This window comes from Phalacrocorax carbo, chromosome 4, assembly GCF_963921805.1.
Source record: "Phalacrocorax carbo chromosome 4, bPhaCar2.1, whole genome shotgun sequence".
In the NCBI taxonomy this organism is placed as follows: domain Eukaryota; kingdom Metazoa; phylum Chordata; class Aves; order Suliformes; family Phalacrocoracidae; genus Phalacrocorax; species Phalacrocorax carbo.
Window position 1 is genome coordinate 13,324,316 of NC_087516.1, and position 16,329 is coordinate 13,340,644.

The following is a 16,329-nucleotide window of genomic DNA, read 5'->3' on the forward strand; positions in this document are numbered from 1 at the left end:
AGAAAAATTACAGCAAGGATAAATTTAGCTCTGCACAATGAAAATGAGAACTTTACTTCAGCCGAACAATTGTCTGTACCCTATCTTCTCTGAGTAGACATAAAACATCAGAGGAGGAATCCTCAGTATGGCTTATATTTTTTTATTGTTATTCATGATGCTGGTTACTGTCAAAAAATAGAAATTCTTTCATAGCAGTAAAAAACAATCACTCCTATACTTCCTACTCTTCTTTAACTAGGGGAAAAAGATATTAAAACATTGTGAATTACTATTTTTAATATAGGGTTTTTATGTGCAGTGACTTTTTACCAAACATTAATAAATCAGAGGAAAAGGCTTGCCCTTCTTGCAAAACACAGAATACATTAGGTACAATTTGTTTTTATTGATTTTCAGAGGTATTTATGGAACACAACATGCAGTATAAGAATAATATATTACTTAAATATTTTCATAGTTATGTTCTTTTCACTGCAGAACTTTAGAAAAATAACAGATCTTTCCAATCTGCTGGCTGCTGGCTGCCACTTCGGCGTGGCATATGAGGCAGCATTTCTTCCAAATTCAATAGGATTTATTGTCAATATGGTACCAGCACCAGGTAAGTATTCACGGTTAAATCATATAAATAAACATTATGGGTTTTTATAACAAGTAGGAACAAACGCACTGACTTTCACATGACTGAAAAGAAATCTTTGTAATGCCATTACTAGCACTAAAAGCTTTCTAAAGAAGGAAATAAATTTTAAGTGTTCAGTTCACTCTGTGATGCACAATAGCTCGTCAAACAGCCATGGTAGTGTCCTGACACTACATTAACCTGACCAGTACATGTACTTCTGGATGTATGACATACACACATCATCTCTGGCACCATGTATTTAGAAAGCCCAAGAAGCATAACAGAAAAGCAATGAGCATTTGGCTCATCACAAATCTTGCTGAAGAAAGATGATCTGCTACGGAAATAGCAAACTCAACTTTCACTAACATTTATGAAGTCCTTCCGGATATTAAATACTTTTTCACTCATCCCAAAAATCTGGCCTTCCTTCCTATTCACTTACAAGAAACTAGTTATCCATTGCTAATGAAGGAGGCTCTCAAGGAGCATCCCAAGCCTTCTCTGAGGAACATTTGCATGATTGATTACTAGAACTCAGCCTGGCCACTGTTGTAAGAGATAAGAAAAAATGTTTTTGCAAATACATTAACAACAAAAAGAGAGCCAAGGAGAATCTCCATCCTGTGTTGAATGAGGGGATGAACATTGCCACCAAGGATGAGGAGAAGGCTGAGGTACTTAATGCCTTCTTTGCCTCAGTCATTAATAGTCAGACCAATTATCCCCAGGGTATTCAGCCCCCTGAACTGGAAGGCAGGGATGGAGAGCAGAACAGACCCCCCATAATCCAGAAGGAAGCAGTTTACAGCCTGCTGAGCCACCTGGACACTCACAAGCCTATGGGGCCAGAAGGGATCCACCTGAGAGTACTGAGGAAGCTGGCAGAGGAGCTTGCCAAGTCACTCTCCATCATTTACCAGCAGTCCTGGTTAACAGGGGAGGTCCCAGATGACTGGAGGCTTGCCGATGCAAAGCCCATCTATAAGAAGGGCTGGAAGGAGGATTCAGGGAACTACAGGCCAGTCAGACTGACCTTGGTACTGGGGAAGGTTATGGAGCGGTTCATTTTGGATGAGCTCACCAGGCGCGTGTAGGACAGCCAGGGGATCAGGCCCAGACAGCATGGCTTCATGAAAGGCAGGTCCTGCCTGACCAACCTGATCTCCTTCTGTGACCAGGTGACCCACCTAGTCGACGAGGGAAAGGCTGCAGATGTTGTCTGCCTGGACTTTAGCAAAGCCTTTGACACTGTCTGTCTTGCACAACATCCTCCGAGAGAAGCTGGCGGCTCGTGGCTTAGACAGGCATACTCTTTGATGGGTAAAAAACTGTCTGTATGGCTGAGCCCAGACAGTTGTGGTGAACGGAGCTAAATCCAGTTGGTGGGAGGTCACAAGCGGTGCTCCCCAGGGCTCAGTTTTGGGGCCATTCTTCTTTAATATCTTTATCAATGATCTGGATGAGGGGACCGAGTGTGGCCTCAGTATGTTTGCAGATGACACCACATTGGGCGGGAGTGTCGATCTGCTGGAGGGTAGGAAGGATCTGCAGAGGGATCTGGACAGGCTGGATCAGTGGGCAGAGGCCAACGGTATGAGGTTCAACAAGGCCAAGTGCCAGGTCCTGCACTTTGGTCACATCAACCCCAGGCAACGCTACAGGCTTGGGGAGGAGTGGCTGGACAGCTGCCCAGAGGAGAAGGACCTGGGGGTGTTGGTTGACAGCTGGCTGAACATGAGCCAGCGGTGTGCTCAGGTGGCCAAGAAGGCCAACAGCATCCTGGCTTGTATCAGGAATAGTGTGGCCAGCAGGAGCAGGGAGGTGATCGTGCCCCGGTACTTGGCACTGGTGAGGCCACACCTTGAGTACTGCGTTCAGTTTTCGGCCCCTCAGCACAACAAGGACATTGAGGTGCTGGAGCTTGTCCAGAGAAGGGCAACGAAGCTGGTGAAGGGTCTGGAGAGCAGGTCTGATGAGGAGCAGCTGATGGAACTAGGGTTCCATCATATTGTGCAAACAGAGGAAGATAAACGTATCCTGTCTTTTCCATTCAGTGATTCTGCCTGAAAAGCTGAGACTTAAGTCATCATCTAACTTTATCAGCATTTTGCACATACCTGGTGATCTGCAGAGCCCTTACAAAGGCAGGTAATACCTGAAAAGGAAAAAGCTGCGTAAATTTGCTTGCTGCCTCAGAATTGCCCCTAACTGGGAATTTATTCCTTACAAACCATGAGCTGTAACAAGGAAATCACCATTAATGCATAAATACTTCCTGTGCTGTGCTCTTGCTTGACCTTGCTTGTAGCTGCGCTGGCCAAATGCTTACAGGACCTATATAGTTTAGCTGGAGTTTACTGAAAAGCTGGCTCTGAAATATGGTTATCTGCAATGTGGAGTACTATGAGAACAGATCCTCTGCATCTGTCATGCCATCTTCTGTACAACATCTCCTTCACAGCTCAGAGTTAACTCTGAAGCCTCAACTTCTTGTTTGTACATCTTTTATGCACTTGATGTTGTATTAGGGTATGAACAATTGTTATTGAAAAACAAACCAGCAGTCCAAAGCAGCTCCTTCTGTTCCAAATAACAGAAAAGCTGTCAAATCAATGTCTAGACGGTTGCTAATGTGTCTGCAGAGTAGTACAGAGCTGTATGAGGTACAAGCTGCCTCAGATACTAGTTGCTTTCTGGAAGCACAACCAGCTCAGAGCTAATTAGCATGACAATGTACCATAACACTCAAGCAGGTTTTCAAGCACATACAGAATTATTTGGTTCTTCCAGGCTACTGTCAGCCTTCAAGTTCTACAAAGTTAGCCTGAGTGGATCTGTCCACAAACATCACTGTAATAATAGTACAGACATACCCTTTGGCTTGCGCACATAGTGTAGAATTAGGAGGATCAACACATTACAGTTTGTAACTTCAAAATAATTTACAAATATTTTTCCTCTGTATTTACCAGATTTTACTTAAAATAACTCCAAGACTATATTTCTCATTTTCCTCAGCTTCTTCAAACTTGCGTACCCCATTCCAAGGAGGAAGTAGATTTTTATAGCTATAACATGACAGTAATTTTATTCATTAGGACTTTGCCAGCCAAGGCACTTGGGGAGTCATAGAAAAGTAATAAACACATATTTTAAAAGACACAATAGAAATATCATTTTTTAAATTGCTTAAACAAATTAAGCAAGCAGAAAAAAGTGGTCTAATAAACTACAGACAGCACTAGTCATAAAAAAGCTATAAGCTCTTTGAAATGGAAGAATCTGCTTTCTTCAGTAATAAAATGAATTAAAAGAGAAGCCACAGGGGGGCAGGGATTCTCCACCTTAATGCTTCACCATAGCACAAGCATAATTATCATGAATGCTAATATCATGAAGAAGAGCAGGGGATACCAACCACACCATCTCTAGAAATGAACACAGTGCTGTTGAAGCAATGTTTAATATCAAAAAGATGAAGGTGATCTTGATCACAAATCATGATGAGATCTTTAAGCGAGGATAGCTTTAGCAAAACCTGAGAATGAGTAAGCAGAGGTGGAAGCAGTGGGGTAAAGAGGCTCTTCTACTCCAAACACAGCGGATGAGGTGATGGAAAGTGCAGAGCAGAAGGTAAAAGGGGAAAAGGAGAAAGGACAACATAGGCCTGGGCAAAATCAAAGGACTAACAATGGGCAGTAAAGGCAAAGAGAAGCAGCTTGGCCAGTCAGACCAGAGAATAGTGCAGAGACCATGAGCTGGTATTGGAGTCTGAGGGAAAGACTACACTGTTTCAGCTACAGCTGCAGAATTCCTATTTAACACATAGCACGGAAGCACAGACTCCCTTCTTGGTATGTTATTCTATAAACACCTGGCACGAGAGCATTCAGTGCTGAACCAGTAAGTTTCAACTGGTTTCTCATTGATTAATAACATACTAACCTGAGGTGATTCATAAATCTGAGGTGCCCTTTTAAACAGCAGTGAAAGTACTTTGGGTGGCAACTATTAGAAAACTTAAAGGCAGACACATGCTTGCTTTCTAAATAAGCTGCAAGTACTGTGGATGTAAAACAAGGGCTTTCATTCAGTTCTGTCTGTACCTGCCTGGCACAGGTTTTATGCTCTAATGAACCCAAAACCTGGAGTTATACCACAGATATCAGCAACAGAACCCAACTGATCTTGAGGAAAATCTGACAAAACAATTTTACCAGTCTAACTTTAATGATATCAGCTCCTGTAATAGGGTTGAAGTTGTGCCTTCACAGATGCTTGTGGAAAGGGAACAAAGTACGAAGCACTCATTTTAGGGACAGGTTTAAGTCTAGGTTGAGAGATTGTGACCTCTACATAAAGGAGAAAAATGCCGTTAGGTAGATCTTATTTATGAGGCAATCAGATTTTTAGAAGCTTTTTATTCCCTCCTACTCCAGGTGTTTTTAGCTGAACTCTTTGTCCCCATTCTGGCCCAGCCCACTTAGCTAGATTAGGATTGAATGAAGCACAGCAATGGTCCCACAGGAGTGTTCACCCACTCATTAATTATGCATAGAAACACAATTAAAAGCTCTTGCTGCTTTCTACAGGAATCGAATAAAAGTGGAAGATAATCCTTTTAAATTTTGCTTTATGCTTCTTGTATTCATAGATTTTCAATACCCTTGCAGGATGAGCATTCCTCCTTTGTTAGCCAGCTGGGTACATGAAGACCAGCCTGCCTATGAGACTGAACTGTGAATCAGAGTTCTAAAACATCACGCCTAAATAGAGCTCCGTGCACTGGCCCAACCAACCATGCAGTTCAACATCCTGTCAGTCATCAGAAAAAATATGTAAAAAGCAAGGGAGAAACATTTGCACAAGTCACACTTGAGCAATAAATAGCCAGGCCTCAGGCTTTTACAGCACTACTGGCAGCCCATTTGCCTAGCACCTGGCTTGGCAGTCCTTCACCGTACAACAAATTTGTATTTGACTAATACAAATCACTTGTACACAAAGGCAGCAGAAACAGGCCCACAGCAACTAATTCATCAAATCTTAAACTAAAAATAAGACAGAAAGAAAAATGTAAATCCAAATGTCAAAATACCATTCCAATACCAGCATTTCCATTGTTAGCCTTTGTACAGAAACAGATACCAACAACTGCTGTCTTCTTGGCAAATCTGGATGTGACAAAAGAGAGCTGGCCTCCTCTTCTATCAACTCATTCTTTTAAGTTGAAAGGCAACAATTTATTTTTAAGAAAAATATTAAGAAAATCCGTGACACCACACTAAGAAAATCACAATTGATTTGCCAACTCTTCTCTCAAAGCTCAATAAATTTGTCTCAAGGTGGAAAGCCACATCAGCATGATAGAAGATTGTTTCTGTGCATTTGAACAGCTTGGTTCTGACTGGTAACTAGACGAAAGTAAGCCAGACAATGCTTGATTGACAGAGTTTTTCCATTTTTAGATCTCCAGGAATGTTACAAGGCATACACGAGTGCCCCTCATAACATGAGGGCTAAGAAAGCAAACTGTACTAGATAGCCAGATTTGTAAATCCATGGGATACCAAATGAATTATGCAGGAATATTACAATAAATTGTCTCTGAAATTGTGGCATGCTGCTTTGGGGAAGGATCTCTTCAGTGTCCTCCCAGGAACAGAACTTTTGCTATTCTAAATTGCTCTAATTAGCTCTTTGCAGAGCCCTGTGGGTATAGCTATTAGATTTCCAACACAGCGACAACATTCTCCAGGCAACAAGATAGTTACAAAATGTACCTTTCAAACTAGTTAGCAAAAAGCTATGGGAACTCAGAGTACTCCATAATCAGAGCAAGATGTATGATTCTGTATTTTCAGCCTAAGGAGAAACTAGGCAGAAAGTAGGTATTACACATTCTCTCTTGGGAGAGATTTCTTAAAATGTTTGCATTAAAAATTACAAATTCTGAATGTACAGATTAACCATCTTAGTACTGCTCTCATTAAAAGAATGTAAGGTTATCTCCCTGCCATGCTCCAACCTGCATTTCAGGATTTAAAGTTTCTGGATTCAAGTAACGATTTAACCTTCATTGTCCTCTGTATGAAATGGAACCAGGGTGTAGCTGATCCTCAGTCTCAGTAGTCCTTATAGAGGAAAATTCTTTATTATTTTACACACAAGGATCAACCCCTTAATTTTACACTAGACATCTTCGACAATGGGCTATGGAATACTATGGCTAAGCTGTCTTATCTGCAATCTTTCCTAAAGGGCACAGGTATGGGTAACCAGTTTGTCTTCACTGCTGAATTGTTCAGTAATAGTCTTACAGCTAAATTAACATTTTTAAATTTGATTTAGGTATTTCCTAGTAATTGGCCTGAAAGGTCATGGCTACAATATTTACAAAGATACTTTGTTTTGGTTTCTTTTCTCCACTTGCTCCCACCGTAGCTCAATATTTGGCTCTGATAAAGATACCATATAACATATCTGATCGGAGAAGATACGATACCCTTTTGGTTTTACAGTCAAAACATTAATAATGCAGTTCATATTTGAAACACAAATGTAATGGCATTCCATTTGCCAGCTGAATATCAATGGACTATATCTTAGCATGAGGAGACAGAACTAGCTTTTTACGTTTTTTAGAGAAACAGAAATGCCTTAATTTTTCATTTAACTTTTCAAGCACAAATCTTGCATTTATGGCATTTTTCATCTCAAAGGATTATAAGTCTCTTTACTGCAAGTGCAATGTTAATAATAAAAAAGAGACTTATCATTCAGCTGACATTCTGAATTTTCAAAATAGCACAGAAATTCCCTCATGCTCTCTAAACAACTTTCTTGTAAGGTACTGAAAGATCACTACCCTTCATTTGTAGTTCTAGAAATGTGGAAATGAGGTTAAATAACTGACCAAGACCACAAAGTGAACCACTAGAGGAACCAGTAATTATATCCAGACTACCTGATTCTATCACTAGTCCACAGAGATTAGAGGTTAGAGTCACTTCTAATCACATCCAGTTGAAAAGCAGCAGCTGGTTAATGTTTTAGAATTCAAAATAGGCATGACTTAGCATCAAATCATATTCAAACCTGGTATTTGTGTGAAGACCAAAATACCACTCGATATGGAGAGGGCTGCTCAAGAACAAAACTATGCTTGTTACTGGACTTCTGTGACTGCCAACCAGGTCAAGCAACAGATGCTGAACACTCATTAGTTGAGTTTTAAAAAAGCCCAACCCACTAGGTGGCACTACAATTAAAACAGAACAGACTGCAATACCATAAGTCAGACCAAAGCATGAAAAAGTGGGGGATTTTTCGGTCAAAAGGGGACAGTATGTACAGCCAACATCAGCCATGATTCAAACAAGCTCCCCACAAACTTGCATGCTCTTATTTTGTGCTGTATACGCTGTTTAGGCTTGACCCATTAGTATCTGTGCTAGCTGTCAGTTTTTCTTGACAGATGTTCAAGTTGAGAAAATCACAACAAAATTCATATTCACTGTGGAGTATCTTGAAAATTTGCTTGCAAAAGGCCTATGAACTGTCATTTGGGGTAAATGGGTCCTAATACAAGAAGGAACTTGTTTCCGAAATCTTGAGTCCAATATATTTTACTTGGTTATTAGTGAGACATACTGGCAATGGGCTTTTCTCAAATTTTTGTTATCAGTTCTGTGATTTTGTGATCAATTATTAACCAAGCACAACTTCCAGAGATGGTAGGCAGCAGAGAATGAAGAAAGGCTGAAATAGGAAGGCACATATTAAGGGTGTCAAGGAAAAACAACAGGCAGGAAAGATGAGACAGGCAGACTGCTTGTCTAGGTTTTGTGAGGAGCCAATAATCTTCCCAGGAAACATTTTACAAACATCAGACCTAAAGATCCACTTACCTTCTCTGTCTCATTACTTCATGGTTTTCTGTAGGTGTCGTCCTTTATGGCTATTCCTATTTTTCTCCTTGTTCTCTCTGATCCTTCCTCAGCATTATCAGCATCTTTAACAGATTTCCTCAACTACTTCTTTCAGTATTTCTGAGGATGAAGCTTGGAATTTGTGGCTTGTCTACATTTCAGAAAGCAGATACTAACAGCACTACAGCCACTCCATGTATGGAGAGCACACGGCATACACCTTTTCTGTTTGCTGTGCTCTGTTCAGGCAAGCCACTGGACTGTGCCAGTGTCACATCACAAAACAGCAATCACCAGAACATCACCACCACAGACTGCAAAACCATTTGGTTCTTATTTTAGCGCTGTTGCTTGTTGTCACCCAAGAGTGTTTATTGGTAGGGTTCTAGCTCTTCCAAACCTTCTCACAGGAGGAGAAATCCACATCCAGGTAACTCTAAGAGACAGCAAGACTCCTTGGGATCTAACAGTTCTCACAGTATGAGGCCACTGGCCTTGTTATACTATTTCTTCTGCTTTCTGCAGAAACTGTTAAGCAACACATCATAGACAAGCAAACCTGCCAAATAAAGGCCATGCTGAAAACCTAGTGCGCTCTGCCAAAGTTTGACTTAACTTAGCAAGGTCCTAACTTCCGCAGGATTCTCATGCGATGAGCCAGAAACATCTTCTGCACCTTCTTTGTTGTAACTGAAGTTAGTAATACTTTAATTTTACGCTTGAATATAACATTTACTGAATTTACATTATGGAATCTGCATCCTCTCTATCCTTCAGCTTTCATCTGGAAAGTGCACAAATGCATGAAAAAATCAGGTTAACAACTGGTGTCCAGGCTAGCACTCAGTGTGGGACTGTGCAATAAACACGTGACCTTGGGTTTTTTTCCCCTTTCAACACGATAATGACAAACTAGTTGATGCCACTGCTGAAGTTGAGATGTTGTCCAAGTATCACCAAGCGGGGTTTCTGTAGCCTCCAGTTACACGGGACACTGGCACAAACACGTTGCGCAAGCAGGTGGCCAAATTCGGAAACAGTGGAGTAGCAACATTATCCTTTTTAATGAAAGCTCAAGATTTTAGATCATGCTTATCCACCAAGAGTGCATACAGCAGTTACAGTGAGCGTGTATAGGCACACATGATAAAAAGCTCTACGTGGAGGTTTGCAGACAAACTATTGGTAGATGCCACAAGGTATTGCTGGCAACAGGGTTATCCGGCATTTGAAAAAAAAAAAAGAGCTGCAATTTTCAAACGTTTTCAGTCACAACTCGCACAGGAAAGATGTGGGTCATTAGGACCAACTGGAGCCACCAAACTGCCTCCAGCTTGCACTGACCAGTTTTGACAAGAAAATACCGACTCCAGACCCCGGCTAGCACCCTGCTGACTGTCGCAGGCTCCGGCCCCGAGATGACGCCGTGACACCCCGCGGAGAGGCCCCGAGGACCCCCAGGACCCCCACCCACCACCAAGCGCCTCCCTCACACAACAAAATGGCCCTGGCGGTGCGAGCCCCGTCCCCTCGCCTCGCCCGCAGCCACGCCCCCCCGCGCGTCCCTTTCCGCCAGAAGCTCTCCGCACCACCCCGGAAGAGCCTCGGGCTCCCACCTCCCGCCTCACCTGTTTGGCCTGAGGCGTGCATCCGCCTTGCGGATTGGCCTTTGGCCGCGTCACTCTTAACCTGCCCGCTGGCTGATTGGCGGCGGTCTCGGGGAGGCCCGGAGGGGCGGGCCGAGGTGGTGGGTGGGCAGGAAGGCGCTATGGCGGCGGTGGCGCGGTGCGTGCGGAGTGCGCTGCGACCGTGGTACCCGCTGGTGAGCTTCTCCCTGAGGTGAGGTGAGGGGAGTGTCGTGCCGCGCAGCCCCGCCTGGGTCGGGAGCGTCGGGACGGGTCCGCGCCCGACTCCACACTCACCGCCTCGCCATCGCCCGGCCGGGCCGGGCCGTGAGGAGAGCGGGCCCAGCCCCGCCGCGCTGGGGTCCGTCGCCATCCGAGCCCCGGCCTCGGCTTTGCGGCGGGGAGCCCCTTCCCATAACTGGAGCGCGTCGTTGAGCCGTTCCGGTCTTGCCTGACTGCTCCCCTCCCTGCCCCGGGGAGGGCTCGCGGGGCCCTCCCGGGCCGAGGTTTCGGTGTGGCGTGCAGGGCTCCGAGGCCTCTGTCATTGCGGCACGGAGTGTCATTCCGCCTCGTCCGCGAACCGGTTTGCTCACGCAGCTCAGCTCCTTCAGCCTAAGAAACCTTAGGAAGGGGTAAATAGCCATCTTCATGGAGGCGGGGTCCTTCCTGGCGTGGTGTTTGCGATATAGCAGTGAGGCACAGCAGTGACACAGAAGGCGCCTTCCCGTTGCTCTCTAGCAATCGGCGGCGAACGGCTGTTCTCGTCGGTGTGTTTTTTGGGAGACTGTTACAGATTGATTGCATCACGTAAGCTGGATTTGCTTCCTGATAAAGTCCTGTGCTGCAAACGAGCTCATATTCCCCTTAAAAGCACTGCAACTTTACAAACTGAATATAACGAACACTTACTGATGCCTCGTGGTTGTTATCTTGCAGCAAAGTTATTTTTTGCAACAGTTTAGGCGGGCTAAGATCAGTTAGTTGACAAAAGGTTCTGCAAGTAGTTTTCACAGACCTAGAATTGTTGTATTACTTTGTGCTTTAATGTGAGAATTTTGTAGACATTGACATGCCAAAGTGTGCAGTACATCCAGAAAATGCTAATATCTTACAAAGTAAGGCAACTGATTAATATTGTCCACGTGTTTCTGCCTTAGGACTTCTCCACGACTGCTTTGTGTAGCCACGCAACAGAAAAACACTGGCCAGAACTTGGAAGAGGACCAGAGCCAGAGCCAAAATGAGCAGAAGGTTGAACTCAGCTCTGCTGGAAAGATGTTAACTGAAGAAAAGGCCAAACTGGAAGAACAGCTAAAAGAAGTTACTGTAAGTGTCCTTGCATCGAGTTGCACGCCTTACAAACTGCATACCTAAGAGTGTTCGTTATGGGTTCTCAGTGCACAATCTGGATATAGTGTGTGACTGTGGTTTGTTTCATTATTGAATAAAAACCTGCAATTGGATCATTTCTTTAAACTTAAGCGTAGGTGTACTGTAAGACCTGAGATGCATCCCTGGTCCAAAATTAAGATTTTGGATAGTTTATTTCCAATTTCTCAATGGAATTGGACCTTCTCCATCCTGAAAATTCGTTCCTGAGTGTCACTGCCTTCAGTTCACTTAGGTTTTGCTCAGTAGAGAAATAATTTTTGGAAGCCCATGGAAGGGTTTGAAGGTGTCTTTGATGTATTTGTGTGTGCTAAGAGTAGGCTTTCTGAAAACAGTGGCTGACTTTCCAAAGGTCAGGGTTAATGATGCCTAATTTTTATATAATAGTGTACTTATTACATACTTAGGGAGTGGATGTTTCAAACCTCCTCTGTTAGAGAGCCCAACAGGCTGCTCCGTCACATTCCCTCTGTCTGGCCTAGTGTATCTTGCATTCTCTGCCATGTGTGACTTCACCAGAGGGTGAAGGATGCCGTGAGAGGTGACAGCATGGATTAAACAAAGGTGTTGCTTTTCTGGATGAGTGTTTTACATAAAATGTCTTTCTAGTGTGTTTGAGATTTTGGGAGGTAGCCCAGAACCTTCTATAGAAGCTCTATAGAGTTTCCTTGCTGTTGCACTTCCCAAAGCACTGAAGGACAAAGCTGAGATGTCATTTAACATCTCTGTTGACAGCATTTGCTATTGGCTACCTAAAGCGGCTCTTCAGTCAGCTCATTGACTATTTTTATTCTGTTTTGAGATTGTTCACTAGCATGTAAGGGTCAAGTATATCTGGGGTGGAAGTCCAACATGGAGTTGTGGGTTAGGTGGTGAAGCACTCAGCCTGAAGGGCCTAAGTTTACTGAATTTCATTCTTAGTACATCTGCTGCTAGATGGTCACGTTGCTAGGAATAGACCAAAACTTAACCTGAACAACAGAGGACTAATACTTCATAGTTTGTAAAGTTTGAAAAAAACTGGAGGATGCTTTGTGGAATGCATGGAGAGGGAAGAGAGAGTCTGAAAGTCATGGCTGGGTTGATTCTTCTTTACCATAGTGTCAGAACACCTTATGACTGATGAAGGCTTTCTGTGAACACTCATCAGAAAAAGCAGATTCATAAAACTTGATATATCCATAGAGTTAAAAAATTCTTCCAACTGATCTGTTGACAAATACTGTGAGTCTGGAAACGCATCTTATCTCCTTTCCCTGACTTCAGTCTGCTCTAAAGTGAAGCAAACATCTGCTGTGGTAGGAAGGATGCTGTGATAAATGGTATGTTGTCTTCAGATTGCTCTTTAGATGGTAGGTTTAGATCATGTCACTGTTTAAAATGCTGTTTTATACTGACTATCCTCCCTTGATTTATTGTCAACTACCGAACCACCAGGAATGAAATCTCTTCTGTTATGGTTTTTTTCTTCTTTAGGACAAGTACAAGCGTGCCCTGGCAGATGCAGAAAACGTGAGGCAAAGAAGCCAGAAGCTGGTAGAAGAGGCAAAGTTGTACGGTCAGTGGAGGCTCCTTTCGTGTATACTCACAAGACCCAGGAAATGCAAAGCCTAGAAAATTTTGCTCACTGGCCCACAATTTGACAAGTCATACTTCCCAATGATTTGGGCTACTTGGTTAAAAACTGTATTTGAGGTAGAGAGGTTTAAACGGTTCCTCACATTGCTTCAGAATTGTAATCATCTCGCTAGACAAGGGCAAGACTGAAACTGCTAAAGTCAACAACTTCACATTTTCTTTAAATTTGGTATCTGGTTTCCTATAATATGTACTGCACTGGTAGATTATTTTTTTTTTTAGTAAGGTTTGCAGCCTGAAGTTTGCCTTTTATTTTTTCATGCACTTTGCTCTCATAACTGACTTCAAAAAACTGAAGCAAGAGCAGGGAATACTAGCGTTCCTTCTGGTCTGGGTTATTTGTTCTTGCTGTGTGTTCTGGGTTTGGTTCTTTTTTGGGTTTCTGTTTGGGTTTTTTAGCCTTTTGTATTTTAATAACTTTTCTGTTCTGTTGAAGGCCATAGCTTTCAAACAGAGATATTTAGATGGGTGGATACTTTTCAGTGATGGGAATGCACAATCACTGGCTACAAGGAGTGCTAGAAACACATCTTTCTTCAAGAGCCAGGCTACTGCCATCTGATTTAGCTTTTTGACAGGTCAAACAAATCTGTAAAATAGAAATTGTATGCAAATACTGCAACAGAAGAGTGCTGAATCATCTTAGTGTTTGACTGTCACTCCGGGCTGAAAAACTACCTGGCCTGTTTTGCCACATGCTGTACACAGCTGTGTAGTTTGATTCTGAATACAGAAGTTTTAATTTCTGAATGCAGGGTCTTCAGGTAATGTGTACTGTAAGAAAAAGCATTTCTCAGTTACATAGTATTCTTGCACCATTTTCATGGATGTTTGAATGCTTCATCCTGAAACTGCTTTTCAATAAGCATTGTTTCACTAATAGGCTACTTAGTGCAGGAGGGCTTTAAGTCATATCTGAGCTCAGAGATGCTACAATAGAAATAAAGACTCAAATAAAATTTCTCATGAAAACTACATTATAGATAATCTGCATGATTGTAAGTTTTATCATTTTTATATGACTGCTTTTTCTGCTGAAGGAAGAGAAACTAATTTCTGAGACTTGCATAAGTTCACAGAGATGCAGTCACAGATATCTGCAGAGATAACTTACACCAAAAAGAAACCCAAACCACAACAAACCACCTTCTGAAGAGTTTGGATATTTGGTTTGATCCTGATCACTAGACAACTGGTTAATCTATGTTTTGGACACTTTAGCCCCAACCACCACAGTTTTAGTTTTAATTTAAAACATTGATTAATTTGTTCATATTTTTGGAACTACTTGGACAGTGTTAGTTACTGTTACATAAAAAGCTCGAGTCTCTAAGGAGTTGTGCAGTTTTTAAAGTAGACCCTTTCCTGAGAACTAGCTGATCCCTATAGGTCTTGCAAGGTGTTTCTGTTGTTTGGGTTGTTTTTGTTTAAACTGAAGACTTGTCCTCTGATAATGCTCCTTGTTAAGGGAAAAAAAAAAACTCTAAAAGCTGAGCTAGAATTAAAAAGGCTGTCTGTTCCTGAAAAAACAAACAAACAAACAAGGCTTTGTATGTACCAACATGCAGTAAGGTTTGTCGTTGGCTTACCTCTATGTAGAAATGTGTTACTCTACTGAATTGTTTTGATGTTTCATTATTTCTAGAGACAGTTTGCCTTAAGTGACATTAGTCCAGATTCTTTTAGTGTGAGCCAAAGAATAGCTTCAGGACACAGACTGTCATTAGCTTAGGAATTGCTTGGTCTTTCCACGGAACAGCTTCTGACTCTGTAAAAGTTGTTTGTAGTAGGAGGGAGAGGTGTGAGTTCTTTTCATTCAAGGAGGAATCCCTGTTCATCTCTTGGACTCTTCATCTGTCTGAGTACACACTTTTTCTTCTGCAAACATTTTAGCACATCAGATTAAAAAGGTAGGAATAGGGCAACATAATATTTTGAACTTCGGGTGAATCCCAGGATGAGAGAGACGTGAGGAAATTACATTAAGCCATCTGAAGGTTTTGTGACTTCAGTTAGAATTTTAACTGTTAATGTCAGGCCATCAGCATAGCTTTAGCTCTTCTAAGTATTAAGTTGAAACACTTTTTCTGTAGAACTACAGGAGGTGGTGTGGATTTCAAGGTATCTGTAATAGTTCTGTATCATCACGTAAAATTGGGAAGGACACTGTACCCCAAATGTCTACGGTATCACATCTGAAAAATCTAAGAGAGTACAGATTATAGCTGTAGGTTTTGGGGTTGTGGGTTTTTTTTTAATGCTTGTTTCCCTCAGTGGTGTAATCCCATTCCCTTCTCTTCTTTCTTTTTAGGGATCCAGAGCTTCTGTAAGGACTTACTAGAAGTTGCAGACATTTTGGAGAAAGCAACAGAGAGTGTTCCAAAAGAAGAAATTAAGGATGAAAATCCTCACTTGAAGAGTTTATACGAAGGCCTTGTTATGACAGAAGTACAGATTCAAAAAGTGTTTAAAAAACATGGCCTGCTCAGACTGAATCCTGTCGGGGCCAAGTTTGATCCCTATGAACACGAAGCATTGTTCCATGCTCCCGTGGAAGGAAAGGAGCCTGGCACTATTGCATTGGTATCCAAGATTGGTTATAAGCTGCATGGGCGTACACTGCGGCCTGCCTTGGTGGGTGTTGTGAAAGATGCTTAGCTGCTTAAACTGAGAATTTAAAATGCCATACAACTATTAAACAGCTGGATGGTTTTTCTCTGGCACCATGCTTTCCTCATTCCTTTGCCCCCTGGGAGGTGTAAATGAATTGGTTGAGGTCTCCCAGAGAAATTGAAGCAACTGATGAAATTCTCCTGCTTAGTGGCCTTCAACATCACTGTTCCATAAGCCCTCTTCTGAAGTGTAAAACACATGAGCCGTTAAGCCCTCTAATGCTTTAGATTAGATAACATTTTTTTTTGGCAACCATTGCTACTGAAAGTGCATTAAATCGAAACGAATGAAATGCTGATAAGAATTTTGCAATCTCACATTTATCACTGTGCGTAGATTGAAAAATCCAAATTGTGGTTCAAACACTGCCTTCTGTTTTGTTGAATCTGACATTGCAGAAGTGGGTGAAGTAGTACAAATAACCCATTTTCTGCAAGCGTCC

The 16,329-nt window shown here is 42.3% G+C and overlaps 1 protein-coding gene across 1 annotated transcript; it reads left to right on the forward strand.

Annotated features, from left to right (window-relative positions):
- The first annotated feature begins 10,242 nt into the window (after window positions 1–10,242).
- Window positions 10,243–15,937, forward strand: GRPEL1 (GrpE like 1, mitochondrial). Its single transcript, XM_064449092.1, has 4 exons — window positions 10,243–10,401; window positions 11,345–11,513; window positions 13,053–13,134; window positions 15,526–15,937. The coding sequence occupies exons 1-4, from the start codon at window positions 10,331–10,333 to the stop codon at window positions 15,870–15,872; spliced, it is 669 nt and encodes a 222-aa protein (XP_064305162.1). The 5' UTR covers window positions 10,243–10,330; the 3' UTR covers window positions 15,873–15,937.
- The last annotated feature ends 392 nt before the right edge of the window (window positions 15,938–16,329 follow it).

Coding starts and splice junctions, on each gene's coding strand:
- GRPEL1 (XM_064449092.1), top strand. CDS start 10,331: ATGGCGGCGGTGGCGCGGTGCGTGCGGAGTGCGCTGCGACCGTGGTAC. Junction 10,402..11,344: donor CTGGTGAGCTTCTCCCTGAG/GTGAGGTGAGGG, acceptor TTTCTGCCTTAG/GACTTCTCCACGACTGCTTT. Junction 11,514..13,052: donor AACAGCTAAAAGAAGTTACT/GTAAGTGTCCTT, acceptor TTTCTTCTTTAG/GACAAGTACAAGCGTGCCCT.